Source organism: Glycine soja, chromosome 17 (assembly GCF_004193775.1).
Source record: "Glycine soja cultivar W05 chromosome 17, ASM419377v2, whole genome shotgun sequence".
Taxonomy (NCBI): domain Eukaryota; kingdom Viridiplantae; phylum Streptophyta; class Magnoliopsida; order Fabales; family Fabaceae; genus Glycine; species Glycine soja.
In genome coordinates, this window is record NC_041018.1 from 36,325,039 (window position 1) to 36,348,118 (window position 23,080).

At 34.8% G+C, this 23,080-nt stretch overlaps 2 protein-coding genes across 16 annotated transcripts in view; one reads left to right on the top strand and one right to left on the bottom strand.

Moving 5' to 3' along the window:
- Positions 1 to 18,632, top strand: part of LOC114391790 — a 32,537-nt gene extending 13,905 nt beyond the window's left edge. For 13 of the 15 annotated variants that reach the window (XM_028352747.1, XM_028352746.1, XM_028352751.1 and 10 more), the window contains 19 exons: positions 2,348 to 2,452; positions 3,106 to 3,754; positions 3,845 to 3,933; positions 4,051 to 4,149; positions 6,161 to 6,842; positions 6,970 to 7,926; positions 8,052 to 8,166; positions 10,838 to 12,621; positions 12,831 to 12,903; positions 13,014 to 13,134; positions 13,235 to 13,330; positions 13,653 to 14,105; positions 14,829 to 14,924; positions 16,141 to 16,302; positions 16,433 to 16,597; positions 17,253 to 17,366; positions 17,445 to 17,627; positions 18,049 to 18,093; positions 18,269 to 18,632. In XM_028352747.1, coding sequence (XP_028208548.1) covers positions 2,360 to 2,452; positions 3,106 to 3,754; positions 3,845 to 3,933; positions 4,051 to 4,149; positions 6,161 to 6,842; positions 6,970 to 7,926; positions 8,052 to 8,166; positions 10,838 to 12,621; positions 12,831 to 12,903; positions 13,014 to 13,134; positions 13,235 to 13,330; positions 13,653 to 14,105; positions 14,829 to 14,924; positions 16,141 to 16,302; positions 16,433 to 16,597; positions 17,253 to 17,366; positions 17,445 to 17,627; positions 18,049 to 18,093; positions 18,269 to 18,400 — 6,108 coding nt within the window. In that variant the 5' untranslated portion in view covers positions 2,348 to 2,359 and the 3' untranslated portion in view covers positions 18,401 to 18,632. The remainder of the gene's footprint in view (positions 1 to 2,347; positions 2,453 to 3,105; positions 3,755 to 3,844; positions 3,934 to 4,050; positions 4,150 to 6,160; positions 6,843 to 6,969; positions 7,927 to 8,051; positions 8,167 to 10,837; positions 12,622 to 12,830; positions 12,904 to 13,013; positions 13,135 to 13,234; positions 13,331 to 13,652; positions 14,106 to 14,828; positions 14,925 to 16,140; positions 16,303 to 16,432; positions 16,598 to 17,252; positions 17,367 to 17,444; positions 17,628 to 18,048; positions 18,094 to 18,268) is intronic. The other 2 variants (XM_028352762.1, XM_028352761.1) reach the window with 2 other exon arrangements.
- Positions 18,633 to 18,661: 29 nt separating this feature from the next.
- Positions 18,662 to 22,743, bottom strand: LOC114391797 (hydroxyproline O-arabinosyltransferase 1-like). The gene is made up of 8 exons (XM_028352771.1): positions 22,181 to 22,743; positions 20,870 to 20,937; positions 20,557 to 20,758; positions 20,373 to 20,470; positions 20,204 to 20,273; positions 19,344 to 19,415; positions 19,055 to 19,168; positions 18,662 to 18,956 (listed from the first exon to the last, which is right to left on the bottom strand). The coding sequence occupies exons 1-8, from the start codon at positions 22,592 to 22,594 to the stop codon at positions 18,897 to 18,899; spliced, it is 1,098 nt and encodes a 365-aa protein (XP_028208572.1). The 5' UTR covers positions 22,595 to 22,743; the 3' UTR covers positions 18,662 to 18,896.
- Positions 22,744 to 23,080: the final 337 nt, after the last annotated feature.

Genomic DNA, 23,080 nt, shown 5'->3' on the forward strand with positions numbered 1-23,080 from the left:
TGCGACAAACACCACCACCACTAATACAATCTATGTCACCACCATCAACATCGATACCACCAACACATTGCCATTGCAACCACCATCCGCATCACCACCACTACCAATGTCATTCCACCACCATCCATCACAACTATCACTAATATTTCTATCATTGTCGTTGCTGTTGCCATTAGTATCATCATCATTCATCACATACAAAAATACTCTTAAATTAATTTTAATATGATATAAAATTTTAAAATGAGTTTATTTAAAATTAATTATATTTTAAAAATTAGTTTAATTTTTTTTAAACTAAAACTAAAAACTGATTGTCATTTTTTAAAATTTCAAAACTTAAAGTTAAAGTTACCCCAAACGAGTTGTAAATAAGTAATGAAATATTATTTTAACTTTTCCCCTTCTATTAATATATTTAAATAATATATCTTTTCAGTTTTATTTTGTTTTTGTCTTTCTCATTTCCCCCCTTCTTATTTCAATTTTATTAACATCCAAAATCCAAATAGACAAGCCCAACAACCCCGATAATGAAGGGCACTGACCATTTGCATTTCTTTTTTGGAACGGAAAAGACAATATTTGGCTACGAAAGTGGGGTATTCTGAATTTTGGTGCTTTTGGTACAAACATTGAAATCGTTATCCATTTTACTTGGCCAAGACAAGAACCATGCCAGCAAATTCGCCTCCAATGGTAAGAATGAGGAACGTCCTTGCCAACAAACACACATTACATGTTTCCCTTCAACCCAACAAACAAAAAATACCTTATTCCCAAGTTCTTGAGTGCCTCTAGCACCGAAAAGAATAGTATATAAAAAAGGCAAATAAAGTGTTTAAGATTAAGAAATTTAAAATAGAAATATTTTTATTGGGTGACAAAAATTAAATTATATATGATCTTTTGTACGTTTTTTTATGATTTATATAATTATCTTGTATATAACGTGTTTATAACTATACACCAGATAACAAGTTAATGGTGTAATAAAAAACCAGTCAATTCTGTAAATAGAAAACCAGTTAATAGAAAATTGTAGTTTAGTAAAAAAAATACAATATATGTAGAAAAAAATAACATAACCATTAGAAAAACATAAAATAAATACAAAACTTGATCCAAAAGAATAACTACATTATAACTTAATAAATCAAGGCTAACTCATAGTTAGCTATACTAAAAATTAGGATAAATATTGATTTTTGTTTATGAAAATGTGTGGTATTAAATAGATTGATCTCGAAAAAAATAAAATTTAAATTTTGTTATTGAATTTGTAAAAAATGTAACGTATTTATTATATTGTTAACCTATTTTTATTAATAATTTATGTCTATGTGACATTTATAATAATGAGATGATATCTTAAGATTATTATATGTTATCAAAATTAATTTTTTAATTTAATGTCTGAATTAATAACTTATTATTATCTTAATCTTTAAATTTAATTAGTTACTGATATTTTAGTCCGAACTTAATCATATATACTACATTTTAGTAAACTATTATTAAAAACATTATTATATTTTATCACTTTTGATTATTTTATCATTAAGTGTATTAATAAATTATTATGAATTGTAGCCGTTTAATTATAAGTCTTAAGTTTGAATTCTAAATATATTCTTGTGTTAAAATACTTAAAAAAGAAAAACTTTATCCTTAATATATAATAATTCTATCTCACTGACTCAGATAAAATTATGTTTCGTAGATAATATATGTGTTTTTTAAATTAAAAAAAAAACTCAGTTTTTTACTTTTTTCTTACACTATACTAATTATGAGGAAACGTGTGAGCGTCTCATAGGTGAAACCAAACTGACCCTCCACTGAGAGTGAGAGGCATTGCCACGCACCGATTGGCTCGTGAAACCTGACGCAGTGCAGCATCACCATGTCTCGCAACTTGACTTGACCAGACCACACAGCGTAGCAGCCCATTCACTTTCTAAACCAGCTGTATTCACAATCAACGGCCCACAATGGCTTCTCCCTCATAAACCAGACAAATCAACGCTCCAAATTCTCCAAATATCACCTCTCGTGTCAGTTTATTGTCAGTCCCTGCTGCCTCGGATTACTCCGCCACCCTTCTTTTTTATCTATTCACACTCTCCCCTTAGGCGCTGTTGTTCCCACTGCTCTCAAAATAAACTTCATCACACTTTCTTCCTCTCTCTCTCTCTCTCTCACACACACACTCTATTTTTTTCATCTCCTTAGGGTTCTCAGTTCTCACCTCACGCTTTTCGCATTTCCTTCTTCCGTTTTCTTTAGTCTCTGTATCTGTTAAAGGTTTTGCGGAGTGGTTTTGTTTCTGATTGTGGAATGTTAGGGATTTTACGTGATGGAGAGCGCGTGGAAGAGGAAATGTGATTCGCCGTTTCAGCCGTCCACGTCCGCGGCGGTTCCGTCTGCACCGGTGCCGGAGCCGGAGCCGGTAACTCCACTGAGCTCTTCTGTTTTGCTTTTGTTTGAGCTATTTCTTTTGTTTGAATACGTGACTCGTAATGTGTTGTGTACCGGTGATTAATTATTTGTTGTCTCTTGTAATGAAGTTTAATTTGAAATATTGCAGTAGTTTGATCGGATGCACTAATTGTAGTAAAATTTATTGTCTAAGTACAGTCCTCGGCAAGTGGTATTCCTAGATGTATTTTACTTTTTTTTTTCTACTTTTATTTTTGAACTTTTATGTAGCATTATAGATGAGAACACTACAATAATTAGATAAGTTATAGCATTTTATTATGTGTACAATAACTAATGCACATGCACTAATGCTCACTTTTGAAACAGTGATTCTATCTCTTGATTTAAGACTGGTGTTTTATGTTAATTATATGCTTCATATTTTGTATTATTGTTAGGCAATGTCCTATTTTTTAATATTTACAATATTCCTGTGTCTATGTTGTTCTGGCATACATGTCACATGTTGTATCTTTGCTTTATAGTCTCCAGCTTTGCATGTATGAATTCTATATCTTTATATAACACTTGGACTATATGTGTTTCTCTTAAGATCATTGTGTTTTATTAGAACTCCTAATTTTTTTTCTATCCTCTTTTTCTTGCTATTTTACATTGAAGGAGATAAACACAAGCCATTGTCTTTATCCACAATTTCCTCATGGCTTAAGATCAAAATTTGTTGGAGGGAAGCAATGCCCTGTTTACCAAAGCTTTCCCCACTCAATTACCCATGGATCAGGCCAAGCCGACACTGGAAGTTCATTTCTGTCTCTCCTTTATGCTCCTCCATCCTTGTTACAGCATGAGTCTTGGGATTTGTCTAATCACAAGCTTTGCATCTCATCTTGTGATTGTACTGCTGCTATTGGGAATTCTGTTGTTGGTTCCATAGAAAGTGGAACCTTCCGAACATCTGGTGTGGGGTTGATGACAGAAAATTTAATAAACCGTAACCTGCAAAGTTGGGTGACTACTTTTCCTGAGATTTCTTCCAGGGCAATGGTTGGTCTGAAGAATAGTAGTAATTTTGTCTTCCATGATATTCAGAGTAGCAATACTGCTACTCAGCCCACAATTCCTGGTGGTGAGAAAGCTAGGGAGTCTTTTTCTTCTTCAGGTCAGTGCCAAGGTACAAGCCCTGCATGTAGTCTAAATGTTTGCTGGTCAGATGTTCAAACTACACCAACTGTTGCTTTAGAACAAAGCTCATCTAAGTATGCAACACCTTTTATGAGTGGGTGCCCTCGTGTGTTCTGCATGGGAAAAAGTGAGTGCTAGAAGCATATATTTTCTTATTAATTAAGATTTATCCTTGGTACATATATAGATAACTCACATTTCCATTGTCAATTTAAAGGTGGCCATCTTCTTCTTAGCAATACAGGGCTTCTTGGTATTGTTTGCTCATGCCATTGTTGCCACATGTCTGTTGTTAAGTTTTGCGAGGTAAATGCTATCTAAACTGGTTCTACTCACAATGATTAGACACACCCTTCTTGAACAGTTAATTTCACATGCTCTGCATAATTAATGCTTAATGGTTTGTCTATTCTGATACTGCAGCATTCAGGGTTATATGGTGTAGACCCAGGGGAAGCTGTTCGTATGGAAAGTGGGGAGACCATTTCTCAGTGGCAGAAGCAATACTTCTTGAAGTTTGGGGTAAGATGTGGCTTTCATGCATTTTATTGGTTGATGTTTTGTGATACATAGTTTATATATGTGGCTGTGGGATTTTAGATATGAATGTTCCTGCTTGATCTTTTGCTTAGAATTCCATTGGGAATTTATCAACTTACAGGAAAAGATATCTTTCTCTGGTGCTGTTTTTTAATCCTCCCTCGAATAATGACTATAAAATCAGAGAAGGTCCAGAAGGAAGACACTATTTTTTTTTTCTCCTATGATCTAAGAGAAATGCTTGTATCCCAAGCCAAAGCTTTTATTTACGAGGGTTTCAAATGTCTTCTGATGAATCGTTTGAGTGTGGATGCTTTCCTGTAAGTTTTTCCACTGAGTATGGAATCATGGATTTCTTTGGCATTTTCTTTTCAATATTTGGGGGATGTCATATGTTATGGTCCCTAAAATTTCTTTCACTTGTTTGCATCTTTCTCCTTTCTATTGGAAAGTTTCTGCTACACAACACTAATATTTATTGTTTACAGTGTGTTTGGTTGGAGGGAACAAAGAGGGGAGTGATTTTTTTTTATTCATTTGGTTTAAAGATTTGGAGGGGACATGAGGGAGCTAAAATTTGCCCCTTCCTATTTTTGTCTTTCCTCCAATATTGGGAGGATTTTAAGGGTTAGGAAAGTGATTTTTAGTTTTTGGACTGCAAATCATCCTTTCCTATTTATTTCTAAGGATATAACAGTATATTATCTATAATTTTCCTTCCCTTCCCCTGCTAACCTAATAAGGTAACCTTTCACTCACCTTTTTGAGTCATACAAACTAGGGGGACCTCTCCTTCCCTCCGTTGAACCAAATGCTCTGATTGAATTATCTAATTGGAGCATCAACCTTTATTTTACTGTACATAATAACCTTGGATGGGATGCTAAATTGATAGTTGATACAATGTCATGGTATTGAAATTCAGACTAGACTAGCAAGTTTGACCGGTTGGAACAGTGTTAAATAAGCATATTTTGGTAGAAATCAGTGGACCAGATTAGTTCTCTATGATGGTTCTTGGTGCAATAGTGTGGCAGTTTGTAAGCTGACACATTATTGCATAGGTGTAGCCATAATAAGCCTATGGCATACCAGAAATGTATGTGCTACATGTTCTAGGATTCTGCCTACTTACCAATGAATCACATGAAAAATGAAAATAGCCTGTTTTACCATGTGCACACTGTCTAACATTGAGGGGAAAGGAAGCAAACCATTAGGCCAAACTTCTTTGCTACACACTATTATACCTTGCACTTAACTTACTGATGGATAGCATAAATGGAAAAGAAAACTAAGTATTTAGCACATCTTTAATTCAATATTTATTTTAAATTTTGAATGAATTGTTGTAACCATAAATTAGTAAAACATCATTTTATGAAAACATTAAGAGTTTAAAATTTTATATATTTATGGAAATTGTCACCTAAAAGTTTTCTTTTAGATTTTCTCTTGAATATTACTAGCTCAACAAGTTTTTTACATAGTTACTATCTTACTGATATTTTTTCATACTTATATTATTTTAAAATCCCGTTTGATTCACATTCATACCAACAAAGCATGAACTCCATTTCTGATTCAGTCAGTCCTGTTTTCAGAACATTGATGTGAGATCTGTTCAAGTGTATTGTTGCACGGGGTAAATTAGCAACTACAAACAATAATAACTTTAGATACTAGACTTTAGACTACCGGGCAGCCCAAATATGCTAATCTTATTAGTTTGTTCATACATAATAGTTATTCGTTCATTGGGCATTGTAGTACACTTTGTCTTGTCAGTGACATTTATTTGTGAGAACTCTAGCTAGCTTAATGGAAGATAACCAAATTTTAAAATTTATGCATGTGCAAATTTTGATAAAATTTTTACGTTCATTTTACATGTCTTTTTTTGTTTTTTGTTGGCGTTGAGAATTGAATTTCTTATTTGCCTGTGTTTGAAGCAACGAGAACACTGGATGGTGATACTTTTATGATGCTTTAGATTAGGTCTCTGGGAAATGAGAATGAATGGGACTGGCCAGAAGTATTATCAACAACAGGAAGTCTGATGAGATCCAATGCATCTGCATTTGATATGTCCAAGACTAATTTGTCTCATATGTTGAGTTCATCTGCAGTCATGTCAAGGTCTGCAAAGTCTTCTGACTATGCCGTGTTTCCAAAAAACGCTCATGCAGACAACAATTTATTTATTGATGCATTGTCCAGTAAACAAGCGACAACAATCCAGGATGGTTGCAACATTCCACTCAAAGGTTTTACTGGTATTTCACAAAACAGCTTGTATGATCAGTTGAAAAACCAGCTAACGGTATCTAATCTGGCTATGTATACAACTGCACCAAACTTTGTTGGAACTCAATTGGATGATGGTTGTCAGCCAATACCTCCTTTCTTTGATTCTCAAAAAAGGAAAGGAAATTTGTCTAGTGCCCACTCTCCTTTGCAAATTCCAACAAGCCTTTTGAAAGACCATGATTGCATCAAAAAGAAGAATGCTAATGATGGTCTTGTAGGCAAAGATGCAGCTTCTTCCAATATTGATCTTAGGCTTGGTCAACCACCTCAGACAGGAAATCTACTTCCATCATTTGCAGAACCACTGCTGTTTAATGCCCTTGCCAGTCCTCCAAAATCACAACCTCTGAAGCAGATGATTAATAGTGCGTTGAATCAATGTTTTGTCTTAGCTGATTGTTCGAGTGTTATATTGTATCTATTATTTATTCAGTGTATACTTCTTTTGTTTCATTTTGAAGAAACCTCTTAACAATGTTCTTTGTACATTAGATGCAGACCTCAGCAGGGAGGAGGAATTACAGAATAATTTTAGCTATGCTGCTGGTTCAATCAAAATGGTTCAAGAAATGCCTCAGCTTAAACTCAATAACTATATGTCTGCTGTGGGTAATGCTTCTGCTAGAGCTAGATCAGAAACTAAAAATGTGGCCGAGGGTTTATCATTTTCACCATTTCTGCAATTTGATAATCAATCTGGGGGAAAGACAAAAGCTAGTGAAAATTTGTGGAATGATGAAAGCTCTATCATGCCCAAGAAACTGTATTCTGATTACGGCCACACTGGAAGGCAATCAAACAATTCTGGCATAAGGACCAATAAAAGTTTGAACAATGATAAAGGGGTGAACTTTGCTAAAGACTCTGGTGTTAAAATAAATTCTGGTTTTGGTATTGGTCAGTTAATGGAATATCCAAGCTCCATCAAGAGAGCTGTTAGTGCTAGTGATATTTTGGTTGTTAACGGAAAGATACATGAATCAAGCTTACCATCAGATACATCTGTGTGTGCAGATATTTTGCATGGTTCAAACAATGTATCTTTTCTTGGGCAAGAAAATCATACTCCACAAACATCCATTCCATTTAAAGGGATTTTGAAAGGCCTTCCCCATCATGTTTCAAGTTCTGTGTCAAATCAGACTCCTATTTTGCCACAGCAGCAGCAGGGCATTAATATGGATGCTTATTTGCTTGATGAAAACATGAGGTTGCTTGCATTGTCACAGATACTGGAGTTATCTAAGCAACAGCATGCATTGTATCTTAAATATATCAATCAGAAGCAAGGGAGATCCAGCTGTATTTCAAAAGTTCAGCATTATAGGTGTGAGGCTTCAACATCTGAACAGGGAACTTCTGGTGCAACGTTGAAATTGTCCCAAAATAGAGGAATTTGGGGGAATCACGAGAGTACTGTTGGTTTAGAGAAACTGGCTTCCCTCACAGGCAAGCACATTGCATTTTTTATTTTCCTATAATTTTTAATGGTTTTTTTAGAGTTTAATTTTTCACGGATTGGGAAATTTTAAATTTTTTGTAGTATGCACATGTTATTGTGACTGTCCTTTCAGGTATGAATGGATATTGCCATTTGTCTGGCCTGCCACCAATACCTTTACATTCTAAAGAAAAGGAATCACGATGTAATGAGTCTTATGACCTTCAAAATGAAGACACTTCTTTAAGGTAATTGCAGATGAATATCATGTTAATGTCATAAGGATATTTGTGTTGCATCTTACTGGAAAATTATCTTCTGTAGTGCTGATTTTAAAACCAGTCAGTATGTTCAGTTTACAGCCTAATTTTATAGCATCTTAAGGAATATTTTCCCCCTAATTCTATAATTAGGTTTAGGGTAATTGTTATTTTATTTAGCTCTAGAAGGGTGTGAAGGAAGATACTGAGGGTACATTTGGGAGAACTTATATGTTTGGATTTATGAAATAGGTTATGATTCCTACAAGTTCTTTTTAGCATATTTCAATAAACTTCCTGGTGAATCTTGTGAAAATAAATTTGATTTTTACCTATTTTTTTAATATGTTCCGCGGTCAAGTTTAGGAAATAAGCTTTCGTGTGGTAAAATCTTATTAAGTAGGCGCTTAATTAAGTTGTTTACTCAAATACACGCTAAATCTCAAAATGTGTTAGGCTGAATGTTGTGGGACAGGTAGTGAGAAATGGGATAAATTGGAGGGAGAGGAAAGTATATTGTTGAAGGGATCAAAACTAAATCTCTTGGAACCTAAACAATTTGCCAAAAGCAAATAATTTTAAACCTGTTGACTTAAAAATGTGAGAATTTTCGGGGGTAGATTGTTAGAGTAATTAATTCAATATAATAGGTTATGATTCCTATAAGTTCTTTTTAGCATATTTCAATAAACTTCCTGGGGAATCTTGTGAAAATAAATTTGATTTTACCTATTTTTTCAATATGTTCCACGGTCAAGTTTAGGAAATAAGCTTTTGTGTGGTAAAATCTTATTAAATAGGCCCTTAATTAAGTTGTTTACTCAAATACACGCTAAATCTCAAATGTGTTAGGCTGAATGTGGTGGGACAGGTAGTGAGAAATGGGATAATTTGGAGGGAGAGGAAAGTATATTGTTGAAGGTATCAGAACTAAATCTCTTGGAACCTAAACATTTTGCTATAAGCAAATAATTTTAAACCTGTTGAGTTAAAAATGTGAGAATTTTTGGGGGTTGACCATTAGAGTAATTAATTCAATGACTTTGCTTGAAAGTTGAAGCTAGAAAGACCACAACGAAGGATTGCAGGATGTTTTAATTTTGTTAGGGAAGAAACATCAGCCATTGGTTTAGTCTGGTATTATTATTGAAACATGGTGCAAAATCATGGGTGCTTAAAACAGAGGCCTAGCTTAATTGGTTATGTGCAAAATATGTTGATGTTGTGCTTGTTTTCTTTTGTGGAAAATAGACTGACAGTTCAAAAAACTGTATGACTATGTTCTATGTAGTTGTGGTATGGGATCATGTGTTTAGGGTCAACATCAGTTTTTGATAATGAAAATATCAATGTTATATTTTTCATTTCATGTATTCTGTATCCATTATCCACAGTCAAGGATAACGTCTTTACTGCTATTTGGTCCTTTTTTTTAATCTTTATTTAATGATTGGTTTTCACCTATCACCAAAATAGTTATTAGTGGCATGATAGTGCATCTTGCACAATGAACACAGAAGTGGTATTACATTGAAAACAAATCATGGTTGTTGTGATTAACAGACCATTAAAAATTCTTGTCTTGCCCCCTTTGTTCATTTATCCCTCAAATTTTTAAGGTGACTTTTGAAATTTCACATTTGCTCACATAAGAATGAAAATAGGGTTCAAAACCCTTCCTTATTCCAAGAAGGATTAACTCGGTTGCTTCTCTGTCCAAGCTTAAAAACCCATCTCTGGAGGCGACACATTTTCTGGATAAGCCATTGTTTTTCTAGATAGGGTTCAAACCCTTGCTTATTGTTATTAAATATGATACTGTATGACATGTAATTTATCCTATTTACATTTACATTCTTTCTGACAAAGCCCAACAAGTTTTATTACAGCCCCCTTTGACTTGTCTTCTGCTTATTCCAGATTCTATTTATATGGTGCATACCTGCAGATTTTTCCTCTTTTTTTTATTTATGCAACTTGCTTTATCCTATTATCTGTTTCTTTTTTATGTGAAACACATCCTCTCCATCGTGTCGTCTCTTTTTTGCTGTTGATTATTTTGTTCCAGACTTCCAGCTGCTTTGTTGTTCGTCCATGGCATCTCTTCTCAGTCACAACCAGGGCAACAAAGCACCTCAGCATCAGTCTCTTGTTCTTATTGACTTGTTTAATTATGCCTTAGATTGGTGGTGAATAAGTCTCTAGATTATCACTGTTAATTATTAATATGATGTTTATTTTTCTAATGTAATGAGGCTATCCCATAATTTGCTACCCTGCTATAGCATTTAAGTCTTTGGGGATAAACCAGTCTGCATCATTATTCAGTGTTGACTAGTGACTACTCTGCCTGTTATTGTTGACACCTGTGGATGAAACTGCAACTGTTCTTTTTCTTGTAATCTCTTCACAAGCAATTTTAATGAATAGTTTTCACCTCAGATCAGATCATAAACATAAAACTGGTAGCTGTTGAAAAAAAAAACAGCTGCTGGGATTTCTGTAAATTGGGTATTTAATTCATTAACAATATTCTATCTTTTCAGATCAGAAACCTGGGTTCCATTTATAATACTATTGTCTGCAAACTTTTCTGTCCTCTGGGAGTCACACCTCTAACTATTGTTACTTTTTCTCTCCCCTAATTTTGATGTTGCAGCCTTGGTATAAACAAAGACAATACCAGATCAGGTGCATGTGAAAAATGTTCTGAGCAACCATCAAATATATGTTTGGGAGGCAAGTACTCTTGCGCTGCTCAGACAAACTGTTGCAGAAGCAATTTTTTCTCAGGAATTGAACCCCTTTGTTACAACTTAAAGCAAAAACTTGGTAATGCCAGTGGTGAAACTTCTTTGAAGATGGCTTCAGATTTGAGTAGAGATGTGGATACATCAAAGGGAAAAAATATCCTCATTGAGCAGGGTGGGAAGTTAGATGGCCAAGACTCAATCAAAATTGGCTTTCATACACCTCAATGGAGAGATGTGCCAAGTAAGGTCAGGAAAGCAGTTTGTGATGCAACATCTTTAGATCAGACAGCTACTGGTTTGGATTGGGAAGGACAAGATGGTGTTCAACTTGGAAACATTTCTATGAAACGCTTCAAAAGAACTATTGGCATGGGAGACATCTCAAAAGAGCAAAAAAGTTCTAATGTTTCTTCTGGATGCTCTGCTCCTGTGGTTACTCAGGCATCTGTGGAGGTCAACAAAATTGATTCCTGTACTGATGATGCTGTAGACACTGGCTTTGTCAACAACCTTGTAGTTGATGAAGGGTCAGGTATTGATCAAGGCTGGTCGTCAGATTTGGTTGAAAGAAGTGATGAGTTTCTAGGCTCGACCACTGGGAGTTGCTTGAAAAATGATTATCTGAGAGTCTTATATGATCAACCATGTTGCAATCTCCTTGATGACCTTAAACTGTTGGATTCCTTGATATGGAAGAAAGGACGGAATCAAAATCATTTTGTGCTTTCTTCTAATTGTAAAACCAATCAATCTCAAAAAGTCAAGAAAGTCCTTAAAGGAAAAAAGCGAAAGAGAAATGTGGTGAGGATTGTAGATGCTTCATCTTCCTTATTGCATAAAAAGAATGAAGAAGGTGCTGGGATTTGTAATTCCTCTTCTAGTTTGTCAAGAGAAATGCAAATGCACTCTTTGTCTAGCCTGAAAAAATCATCTAACAAGTCTTCCTTCGTTCAACCTAGTAACAAACAAAAACATACTGCATATTCATCCAAATTTCTTTCTTGTAAGAATCGTCTGAACAAGCATCAAAGTTTCAAAGTTGGCTATGAGTCAGAATCAAGCTCTGATGCTGAGTTTCACACATTGCCTGGAGTTTCAGGAACAAAGAAATTGGAAAAGGATCTCAGTTCTGATTGTTTTGAACAGTTTCAAATGCAAGAACTAGCCTATGAGGAACCTGAAAATGATAAACTGAGGCCATTCTCTTGCAGGAAGGAAAATGCTCATAGAATCACAAGGCCAGTAGTAGTATGTGGAAAATATGGTGAAATATCTAATGGGCATTTGGCTAGAGAGGTGCAAAAACCAGCAAAAATTGTCTCTCTCAGCAAGGTTCTTAAATCTTCCAAAAGATGTATGGGCCATACAAATGGAAAACCCAGACTAACTTCAAAAAAGAAATGGAAGAGATTGAGCATTGAAACAAGTAGTGGGCACTGCTGTAGGAACCCTGGTTTGAAAATTAAGGAACACAATGAAACCGAGAATACAATATTTTTAAATGAAACAAATGTTGATGTGTCCATGGAAGATTTGGAGAGAGGTGGCAAGCCACCTGCTGTATATAAAGGGAAGAGAGATGCCAAAGCTAAGCAGGGTGATAGTGTTGGAAATAGAGCTAATATTTCATTGAAGGTGAAGAACAAGGAAATTCGGAAACAGCGTAGTATTAATGAACTCACTGCTAAAGGTGAATTTGAGCTGAGCTACATGATTAATTTTCTAAATAATGTTATTTTGTTGTAAATGGGTTTAGATTGTTATATACACATGCATGTCCTCTTCATTTGAAATATGGTTGCATGCTTTACTTACCTTAATCTCTTCTATAGCTTTTTGAGTGTGAGAATTATTTTCCTGAGAAATGCCTCTTCACAATGGTTTTTAAATGCATGCCAGAAACCAAAGTGATGGATATGACGAAATGTGCTCAAGATCAGGAGCCTGGTTTGTGTGGCACAAAAAGTAGAAAGTGAGCAAATCAAAAGTTGTCCTATTTGCTTATTCTGTTTTAGAAGTATTCCATTTAAATGCCTATGCTTTCTTCACTGAATGTTTCTCGTTGCTCTTGCTGTCTTGCAGCTCTATTCAAGGTCACACGAGCATATCCACCATAAATTCAGATGCTTTCTGCTGTGTGTGTCGACGCTCAACCAATGATAAAATCAACTGTTTGTTGGAGTGTAGTCGATGTCTGATTAGAGTATGTTTTTAATCAAGTAATATTCAATTGTTGAACTGTTCATATTTTTTTTTTGTATGAAACAAGAGTTTGATACTATTTCCTTTATCTTGTGTATTAGGTACATCAAGCTTGCTATGGTGTTTCCACATTACCCAAAAAAAGTAGTTGGTGTTGCAGGCCATGCCGAACAAACTCAAAAAATATTGTATATCCCGTAAGCCTTTTGAATTTTCCATTTGATTTCTCAATCCTGATATAGGATAGCCTTGTTTTTGTGGTTTCCTTTTGACTTACATGAAGCCATTTATCCTTCAAATTTCGTACTTGTTATATATATATATATATATATATATATATATATATATATATGCTTTCTGTCCATACCCAAGATGAAGTTATTCAACTATTGATTGATATTCCTGAATATTTGCGATTTCTTTGCTACTGTGTATATAGCCATTTATAATAAGTTCTTTATTTAGGAACTAATTTATACTTCTTTCCATTCTTTTCATTTTGGTGGGTCCAACACCAAGGCTTGTGTCCTTTGTGGTTATGGAGGTGGAGCCATGACTCGAGCAATAATGAGTCACACGATTGTCAAGAGCCTCCTCAAAGTGTGGAATTGTGAGAAAGATGGCATGCCTAGGGATACAACTTCATGTGAAGTTCTTGAAAAGGAAATAGATGCATTTCCATCCTCAAAAGATGGACTAGAAGTTGATCAAGAAAGTGTTTTGAAGCCGAAAATCGTTGATACATCAACAGATCTGATGAATCAAATATCTACAAATCACATACCACACACCCCAACCTCTTTTTCAAATTTCAAGGTACATAACAGCATTACAGAAGGGGTTCTTGATCCAACTGTTAAACAATGGATTCATATGGTTTGTGGTCTTTGGACTCCTAGAACAAGATGCCCTAATGTTGACACCATGAGTGCTTTTGATGTATCTGGTGTTTCACGTCCAAGAGCAGATGTGGTGAGTACCTAACAAATTTTATATTGCTCAGCTGGTTGAGCCAACTAATTTCTAAACTAAAACAGCAAGTATGTTTGTTCTCAATGGGTTCTGATCCTTTACCATTATTGATTATTTTGGGCAATTACTGTAGTTACATGTGTATGTTTCTTTTGTCCTATATATACTTATTGTATCTTAGTATTGCCGACACCAATGACACAAAATTCATAAATGAAAACAGAGAGTATAAGCTGTTTTTGAAATAGATAATCATGTGACTTCTTTGTTTCCTCCTTTATCTGTCTTGTTACAGTACAGGCAGTGATTAATAGAGTCAAGTCCCTCCTCCCAATAAGTACACAAATATGTACCTTTTTCAGGGTTGATTTACTGATTTGTACTCTTTATTTTCATGTTCTGGGTTATATGGGTAAGCCTTGGAATGATTGTTGGGTCATATATGTGGGCTTAGTAGTTCTTTGAAAGTCCTAATCCATAGGATTAACACTGGACTCAAAATACTATGCAATTTAGTGTTTAAATAGATGAAATAGTGTTAACTATGAAACGAAGAAATAAATTGTGCCTGCAAGCTCTGACTGAACAAAGATATGTAAGGTCAAACTTATTTTACAACTGTTTAGTTGCTCTAGTTTTCACTACAATATTTCTCACTGTTAGACCATTGACTGAACAACTGTTTAAAATTTGCTCTAGTTTTCACTACAATATTTCTCTCAGGTTTGTTCCATTTGCAATCGATGGGGTGGTTCTTGTATAGAGTGCAGGATTGCTGATTGCTCTGTCAAGTTTCATCCTTGGTGTGCTCATCAAAAGGTACTTTTCTTTGATAGGTGGGACTTTACATCACACAACTCTTCTGCCAATTATGTGGTGGCTTTAATTAAACTAAATCAAAAACTATAACTTTTAGGCTTAATTGCACCTTTTATCCCCCAACATTTTAAAAAACTTGCAAATTTTACCTTCTGTCGTTGAGCTGGCATGGGATGCTAAAATAATTGAACTTTTTACCCCCAACTTTTATGCTTATGTCAGCATGCCACGTCAGCTCAACGGTATAAGGTAAAGTTTTTTAAAAAGTTGGGAGTATAATGCATTAAGACTAATTTTTATTTCTAAGGTTGGTTGTCTAATGATATCTGTTCTCTGGGAAAATGTGCATGTATCTATCTTACCAAAACACACCATAAAAATATTGAGATCAATGCTTTCCTACAAGTAAATTTGCCTAAGGATATTGCCCAGGTTTTTCAGCAGTACTAGTTGTCCGAGTTCTTTGGTGAGATATGCTATTTTATTTCCATTTGTGGATTTGTTACTTATGACCTGCTTAAAGCTGAGCTGACTTTTAGTTTGAGTGGGACTGCTAGCGAATATTAGGATTACTAGTCTTACTGTTTGTGGACTTGGGTTTGTATTAGTAATACTAGTACTTGACCTAATTATTTGTATTTGTTCAAATAATTTGGAATACTAGGTTGGGATACTGCATCATATATTAAATTTTAAAAATTACTGTTGTTAGCTATCTTTTATTTTTTCCTTTCTCCCACAAAAATACTTGTTGGATCAAGCATATATTGTTAGGTTAAATGCTTAACTGGGAGTTAGGGTGTAACATTTTCTACCTCAAGGAAAGTCCATGGTTCAAAGAGTTTGTGCATGAGGGCATGTTGCCTGGAGGTAAAGGATCAAGATCCCGAGGATCACTTGAGTCTGAATCAGACATTTCATCCTCCATATCCTTATTGTCAATCGGATTAGATAGGGCTTAATCCCATCAAAACACACTAGAAACTTGGATTAGAATATGCTCCATTAAAATTGCTGCGGTGTGCCTTTTTCTTTCTTTCTTGCATTTGGTACCTAAGATGAGTTGTCAAGAACTTCGTTATCCACTATATGTTTTGTTGAATTTTAACATTTATTATGAAATCTTTTGTCAATAAATATTTGACGACACACATTGTGCTATACCCATTAGGGTACCATAACTACCATGACAATTGCTTTTCAACTTCTTTTGCAGAACCTCTTGCAAAGTGAGACTGAAGGTATTAATGATGAGAAGATTGGATTTTATGGAAGATGCATGCTTCATACTATTGAACCTAGATGTCTGTTCATATATGATCCTCTTGATGAAATTGGCAGTCAAGAACAAAAGGAATTCACCTGTGCGAGGGTAGAGGTATTTTCTTCATTCATTGTGTTTTTGGGACTTATTTGGGGTGAAGTGGGGTCCATTTGAGTTTTGTTTTTATTTTTATTTTATGTCTGACGTGTAATGAAATTAAATGTCTTATTCTGGATCATTGTAGGGTTACAAGGGCCGTAGGTGGGATGGTTTTCAGAATAATCAGTGCCAAGGTGGATGCCTTGTTCCTGAGGAGCAGCTAAATGCTTGGATACACATTAATGGGCAGAAATTATGTTCGCAGGGACTTCCAAAATTCCCAGATTTAGATATTGAGCATGATTGTCGAGTATGTTTCAGTTGTATTATATGGCCTCAGTTTTTATAGATATTAGATTTGTTTTGCACTTTTGCTGAAATAGAAGCTTTAAAATTTTATTTACTGGTCAGTAGCTGATTGATATTTTAGTAAGTATTTTCCTTGGATGTGTAGCTAATGTATGACAATGTGTTTGTTAGTATTTTGAAAAGCATCTCACCTATCTTATCCTATCCTAGGGTATCTTTACCTTCAAGATTAATTTCCCTATTTCCTCATTATTTCTTAAGATTAGTTACCATGTTTCCTTATCTAATAATTTGTTTCTTATTTAGTTAGGATTATGATTAGTATCATGGTTAATGCTATTGGTTTTATAATATCTGTATATTATAAAATGAGTTAACATTAATTTAATGTTTCATTGTCTTTTATCTCTCTTCCTTCCTCTTCTTTAAGTCCCCATATTTTCGACATTTGTTCAAGTCATGAAGATCATGATTTTAGTTTTCCTAATTGCATATACATATTTATCCTTGACTTCTTAATGTAGCAGAACTTAAAAAACTTCAGGCCTTGGAAAACAAGTACTTTTTAAATGGAAATTTACATTTGTATCCTTGGTATTCTAATTCTTTTGGTAAGCTTCAGCCTATTTTCCTGAGTAATGCCCTACTTTATGCAGAAGGAATATGCTCGGTACAAACAAGCAAAGGGATGGAAACACCTTGTTGTATACAAGTCCCGAATACATGCCCTTGGTCTTTACACTTCTCGATTTATTTCCCGGGGTGAAATGGTACGATACTGGCCTACAAGTTTTTATATGACTCTCCACTATGATTGCAAATACGATGTATTTCCTTTACTTCTACAGGTTGTTGAGTATATTGGTGAAATTGTGGGGCTGCGTGTGGCTGATAAAAGAGAAAAGGAATATCAATCTGGAAGGAAACTTCAGTACAAGAGTGCCTGCTACTTCTTCAGGATAGACAAAGAACATATTATTGACGCCACAAGGAAAGGGGGGATTGCTCGATTTGTTAACCACTCATGCCTGGTATACATTATTTTAAAATTTGATTCTACATTCATTTTTAGTTTTGTCAATTTTAGTGTTGCATTCATTAACGCCTTTGTCTATGCCTGTGGATGTTTGTTTACAAGACTTGGCTTGTTATGAGGTTGTTTGGGGTAGTATCCTCAATTACGAATGTTATTGGTGATTTTGTCCAAAAAAACTACTCTGCATGTACAACCCAGAACCTTATTCTAATCGATCTTTATGCCAATGCATGTTTTGCATAAAATTTGAACTCCATACTTGTGAGCAAATCTTTCGTCTATCATTGATATAACTTATGTCCATGACCATTATAAGTCTCAATTGATGTGATGTGTTTTAACTTTTTAACAATAGGTGTTGTTTCCTTTTGTACTTCAATTCAGCATTATAACAAATCTTTTATTTACATGACCAGCCAAATTGCGTGGCAAAAGTGATCACCGTAAGGCATGAAAAGAAGGTAATTTGCTACTTTAGATTCAATTTACTGCGTTGGAAATTTGCTACTCCCCTTCCTAGCAACGCTTTGACCTTATGCATTTCATTATGTTCAATAATGAAAAATTAAAGCTATGCCGAGATGAACAGCATATGGGGTTTCTGTAATTAAAACTTATTTGCCTTTGGTTTTGAAGGTCGTCTTCTTGGCAGAAAGGGACATATTTCCTGGTGAAGAGATTACGTATGATTATCACTTTAACCACGAAGACGAAGGAAAGATTCCATGTTACTGCTATTCAAAAAATTGCAGGCGCTATATGAACTGATTGCAGTTGTAAGTTATGGTTTGTTGCATGTTCGACCCACATGGATAGTGTTCATGATGCTTGAAAATCTCTTTACCCATTGAATTCGGGGGCAGGGTGCTGCAACGCAATCGACAAGGAGGTGCTAAAGTTTTGTAGCCTTTTGTAAAACGAGCTTCCCTGGAAATGTACCTTACAAAGTGTTTGAATTTTTCATGTCTTGAATAGTTGAATTGTTTTTTGCTAGCTTCAATTAGTAGACACCTTTAGGATTAATGAAAATTAAGGTGAAGCAAGGTTTAATTAAGAAAACCAAATACTGGAGCAGCAGCTGAACGCAAGCATTTTGACGAAGCACCGGTGATACAATTCCACAGGTTTGTCTCACTCGCAAGTCCAACTATATACGAAGAATTACATAAATACATAAGCAACGTGTACAATGCTCTTCCGTGTAAAATGGCCATAGGTCCAAAGCATTCTCCAACGATTGTAATTTGCAACACCTTTAAAGTTCCTATGACCACCAATTTGGAATATTTGCTGTAGCTTCATTCACCATTTTTACGAGAGTCACCTGTAAAAGGTTTACAAGTTGATGTTAGAGAAAACCGCCACAAACAAGAATGCAACTCAACAAAATCACATTATCTAGTGAGGGAGGTGAAAACATACCACACTTTCTGGAACACCAGGTGGTGGCAATGTCAGATTCTTTGGGGGAGCAACTTTATCATAAGATCTTTTATCAAATCTCCATTCTCCAATCTTTCCATAGGTCAGCTCACCCTAAATATTTAACATCATACATTGAGTAACAACTCTACGCAATAAAAGAGATATGTATATGTACTGCTCCGTGAGTGGTAATTAAATTAAATATAAGTTTTCCTTTTCATCTTTTCAATTTCTTCAATGAACATCATAATAAAAATGTGTAGGAGCTCAATCCACAGCACAGTACCTTCATTGTATAGTCACAGCCATAAGTGTAGTGAATTATGTATGTCTTGCCAATTTCTTTGTCCCATGGAGGCTGATCGCATAATAAACAAACAAGTGTTAGTAAATTTGAAGATGGAGAGTGTTTGTGAAGAATTCAGTTTATACAGACAAGATAAGTATGCGTTTTAGTGTAATGTTAGAAAATGAAAAGCAACGAAGCATAGTCCAGAAACCTTCGAATTGCAATAACAAGAAAAAAAAGTCTAGGTTGACAATGGAAAAATGAATACAGCATTATTCTCGTACTATTCAATGTGTCTTCTATTTACATACATTAACAAGGAAGTATGCAAAATATAGTACACTTTTTTTTATAAAAAAATCGACATTTTAGAATTTTATTTTTTCTTTATTTAAATATATGATTTAGGCTGCACTTAAACAAACTTCAATAAGCCCAGTTTGGAATAGCTTGTAAGAACCTTTTAATTATAAAACCTTAGTGTTAAGACTTTTCCAAGAAAAATACCAAACTCCTAAGTTTATAGTGCTTATGAAGAAGTTGGATAAGTGAGCTCCTAAAACAGTTAGAATGCATAAATTGATTTTATCGTGTGCAAGAAGTTTGATTTATTTTATTTTATTTCCTGCTTATTAAATTTTTTATCCAGACTAACTTCTACCATTGGTCATTTAAATGGGGCTACACGGGACTAATGTGTTTTACTTGAGGTCTAGTCAGTAGTGTATGATACCAATTCTTATATATTGTTCTAAGCTTATTCACTATTACATATTAACATAAAGTCCTTGTATAATTTACTTATTAATACTGGTCGGCAGAAAAAAATAAAAATAAAAGAGAGAACCTTATTGAACCTGAATCATGAAGTCCTTGTGTAATATGTTACGAACACCATGAAGAGCAGATGCAACAGCATAAGCATACCTAAACCAATGACACAAAAGAAAAACATAAAAAAAGTCAAGTTGTGAGGTTAAGAAAGGATATTATTATGGATAAGAGAAAGAAAGCAAATAAAATTACATTTCAAGCACCCATCCAAAAGCTTTATCAGTTTCAGGATCCTTCTTCATTGCCAGAGAAACATTCATCCAAGTGGGAGCAATTTTCTTGAGGAATTCCTAACATTTTTTCCACAAAATTTAAAAAAGTGGCCCAAAATCAAGAGTATTCATTATTATCAAAGAAAACTTATTTTGACCGATACCTTCCCAACAATAACAGGTGAATTCCCAATTGGATCAATATTGGATATTGGTCCCTTCTCCTTAGGAAAGTACTTCCTTAGCACTGTTTCATACTTCTTAGGCTCAATGTAAAAGAAAGGGAACGCAGCTCCTAGCCCATCTCTGGCTAAGTTGGGTATAGGTTTGACAATTATATGGTCTGGCTCTGACATCAATATGTAACTGATATACAGAACTAACAAAAGTCAAAACCAAAATCCCAAGAGAGAAGGAGAAAGATAGAAAAATGGATTCCAGCTTTGAATATAGAGATTAAGTTTAAACAGGTCATACTCTTCTTTAATATCTGCTTGTTGAAGCCACTGCACAAATGCCCATGGTCTGTTAAGGACTATGTAACCCTGTTATAGGGTAGAGATGACTTAGAATTCATAAGAATAAGGAATAAACCAGTGATTTTGATCACTGAAAATGTGCCTTACTTACAATTTACAAACGAGAAATTGACTTAAATTAATACGATTTTAGTCCTTCAATTATTCAAACCCATTTATGGTAGGAACTAGTCTTCATATCTAAATCTGGAACAAATATGCATACATTTCCAATAGCCATTTTTCCTCCTTTAGAAATCTTATAATTTGGATTCAAGGCCTCAACCTTCAAAGTTAGTTCATGGGTGAGGATTCTCCCTCACTTATGTATACTATTTGGTTGTCAATGCGAGATCTCTAACACATTTCCTTCATGCTGAGGATAGAACATCTCGAGTGTGAAGGATGGCCCATTAACCAGTGCTCCTATAGACCCAACAACTACCACTAGGATACATACAAAGATGTCCCCCCATATATACACTATTTTGTCTATATGACTGGTTAATAAGATCTCTAACAAAGAATAAGTGAAATCATTCAGAAATTGAAGCATCCGTATAAACATTTCCTTTCTTTCTTTATTCTTTTGTTCTGAATAATCACAGCCATAGTGGTAGAAAAACATAACCCAACACAACCAAAGCCAACAAATAACCAATAATCAAAACACCACTTGAAGTTACCAAAAAGTCAACCTACGACCATTCATAGTTGTTGGATACAAGTTTAAAACTTTTTCACACTGTTAGACCATTCCAACTAAATCCACACAATTTTTTCCTCCAAGAATAAGTGCATTCACACAAATCACCCAGAAACTCAAGCCCCAATATAAAAATTTCAATTTTTTCATATAACTTTTTGCATAATCACATCCACAGTTGTGAATTTCTAGCCTAAAACCTTTTCACACTGTCAGACCATTCCAACTAAAATCACTCAGAAACTCAACCCCCCACATAAAAATTCATTTTTTTAATATACCTTTTTGCATAATCACATCCACAGTGGTGAATTTACAACCTAAAACTTTTTCACACTATTCGACCATTCCAACTAAAATTCACACGATTTTTTTTTCTCCAAGAACAAGTGCATTCACACAAATCACCCAGAAACTCAACCCCCCACATAAAAAAAAAAAATCATTTTTTTAAAAACCTTTTGCATAATCACAACACACAACCAAACCCACAAAAACACAATTTTGCAAGAACCAATTAAGAGGAATTCAAACTCAATTGAGAACCCCAAACCAAAACCAAACCTGATCCATTCCAGCAGGCAAAGGCTGAGCAACAAAAGTGGGGATCTCATCCATGAACTGGTCCGGCTTCCCGGAGTGCAGGATCCTAGTGAACCCCCCCATCCCAGATTCATCTCCTCCTTCATCCCTTACCTTCTTGAACCAATAGTACATCACCCTGCACTGCCACGTGTTGTAGACCGAGTCAGAAGCAGTGACAGCAGTGTGGAACAACAACCTCTTCTTCGATTCCTCCGAGGATGATGATTTTCTGTGCAGTGGCATCTTGATGAGAGGATCCACCTTGATGGAAGGGCGTGAGGGCCCCGGGAAGTCCTGCTTGAGAGGGGCATTGGCTGAGATTATGATATTGTATGTTATGAGTGCCACTGAGAAAGTTATCAGAATTGTGAAGAATAAATTGCCACACCCCATTTTTGGTTTTCTGATGCCACTTTGGTGGAAGAAGCAGAAAGAGTTGGAGAAATAGAGAAGAATCTTTGTTTATTAATGAAAGTGAAAGAGAAAGAGAAAGAGATTGGAGAGTAAATATAATAGAGGCGGCTTTTAGTCTTACTTCCTTCTGTTCTGTCACCTGTGTCAAGTTGTTAAAAACTTGATTGAAATGAAACTCCAAACAAAAAGTCTTCTCCTATTTTTTTTCTTTTTTTATTATTCATAATATTACGAAATAAATGCTACTGCTTTATAAATTTTTTTAGACTATGCTGTTGTTGGGAAGTGGATATATGGTCAGCCATCGCCATTGAAGGAAAGATCACTTTCAACGTTGGTTTTCACTTGCATTAATTAATTATGTATATATTTTTTAGAATATTGTTTTTGAAATAATTGTTGTCATAGACAATAAATTTATCAACATAATTATTTGTGATTGAATTTGTTTACTTTGATAATAAT

Coding starts and splice junctions, on each gene's coding strand:
- LOC114391797 (XM_028352771.1), bottom strand. CDS start 22,594: ATGGGGTGTGGCAATTTATTCTTCACAATTCTGATAACTTTCTCAGTG. Junction 20,938..22,180: donor TGCCTGCTGGAATGGATCAG/GTTTGGTTTTGG, acceptor ACCCTATAACAG/GGTTACATAGTCCTTAACAG. Junction 20,471..20,556: donor CACCTGTTATTGTTGGGAAG/GTATCGGTCAAA, acceptor AAAAAATGTTAG/GAATTCCTCAAGAAAATTGC.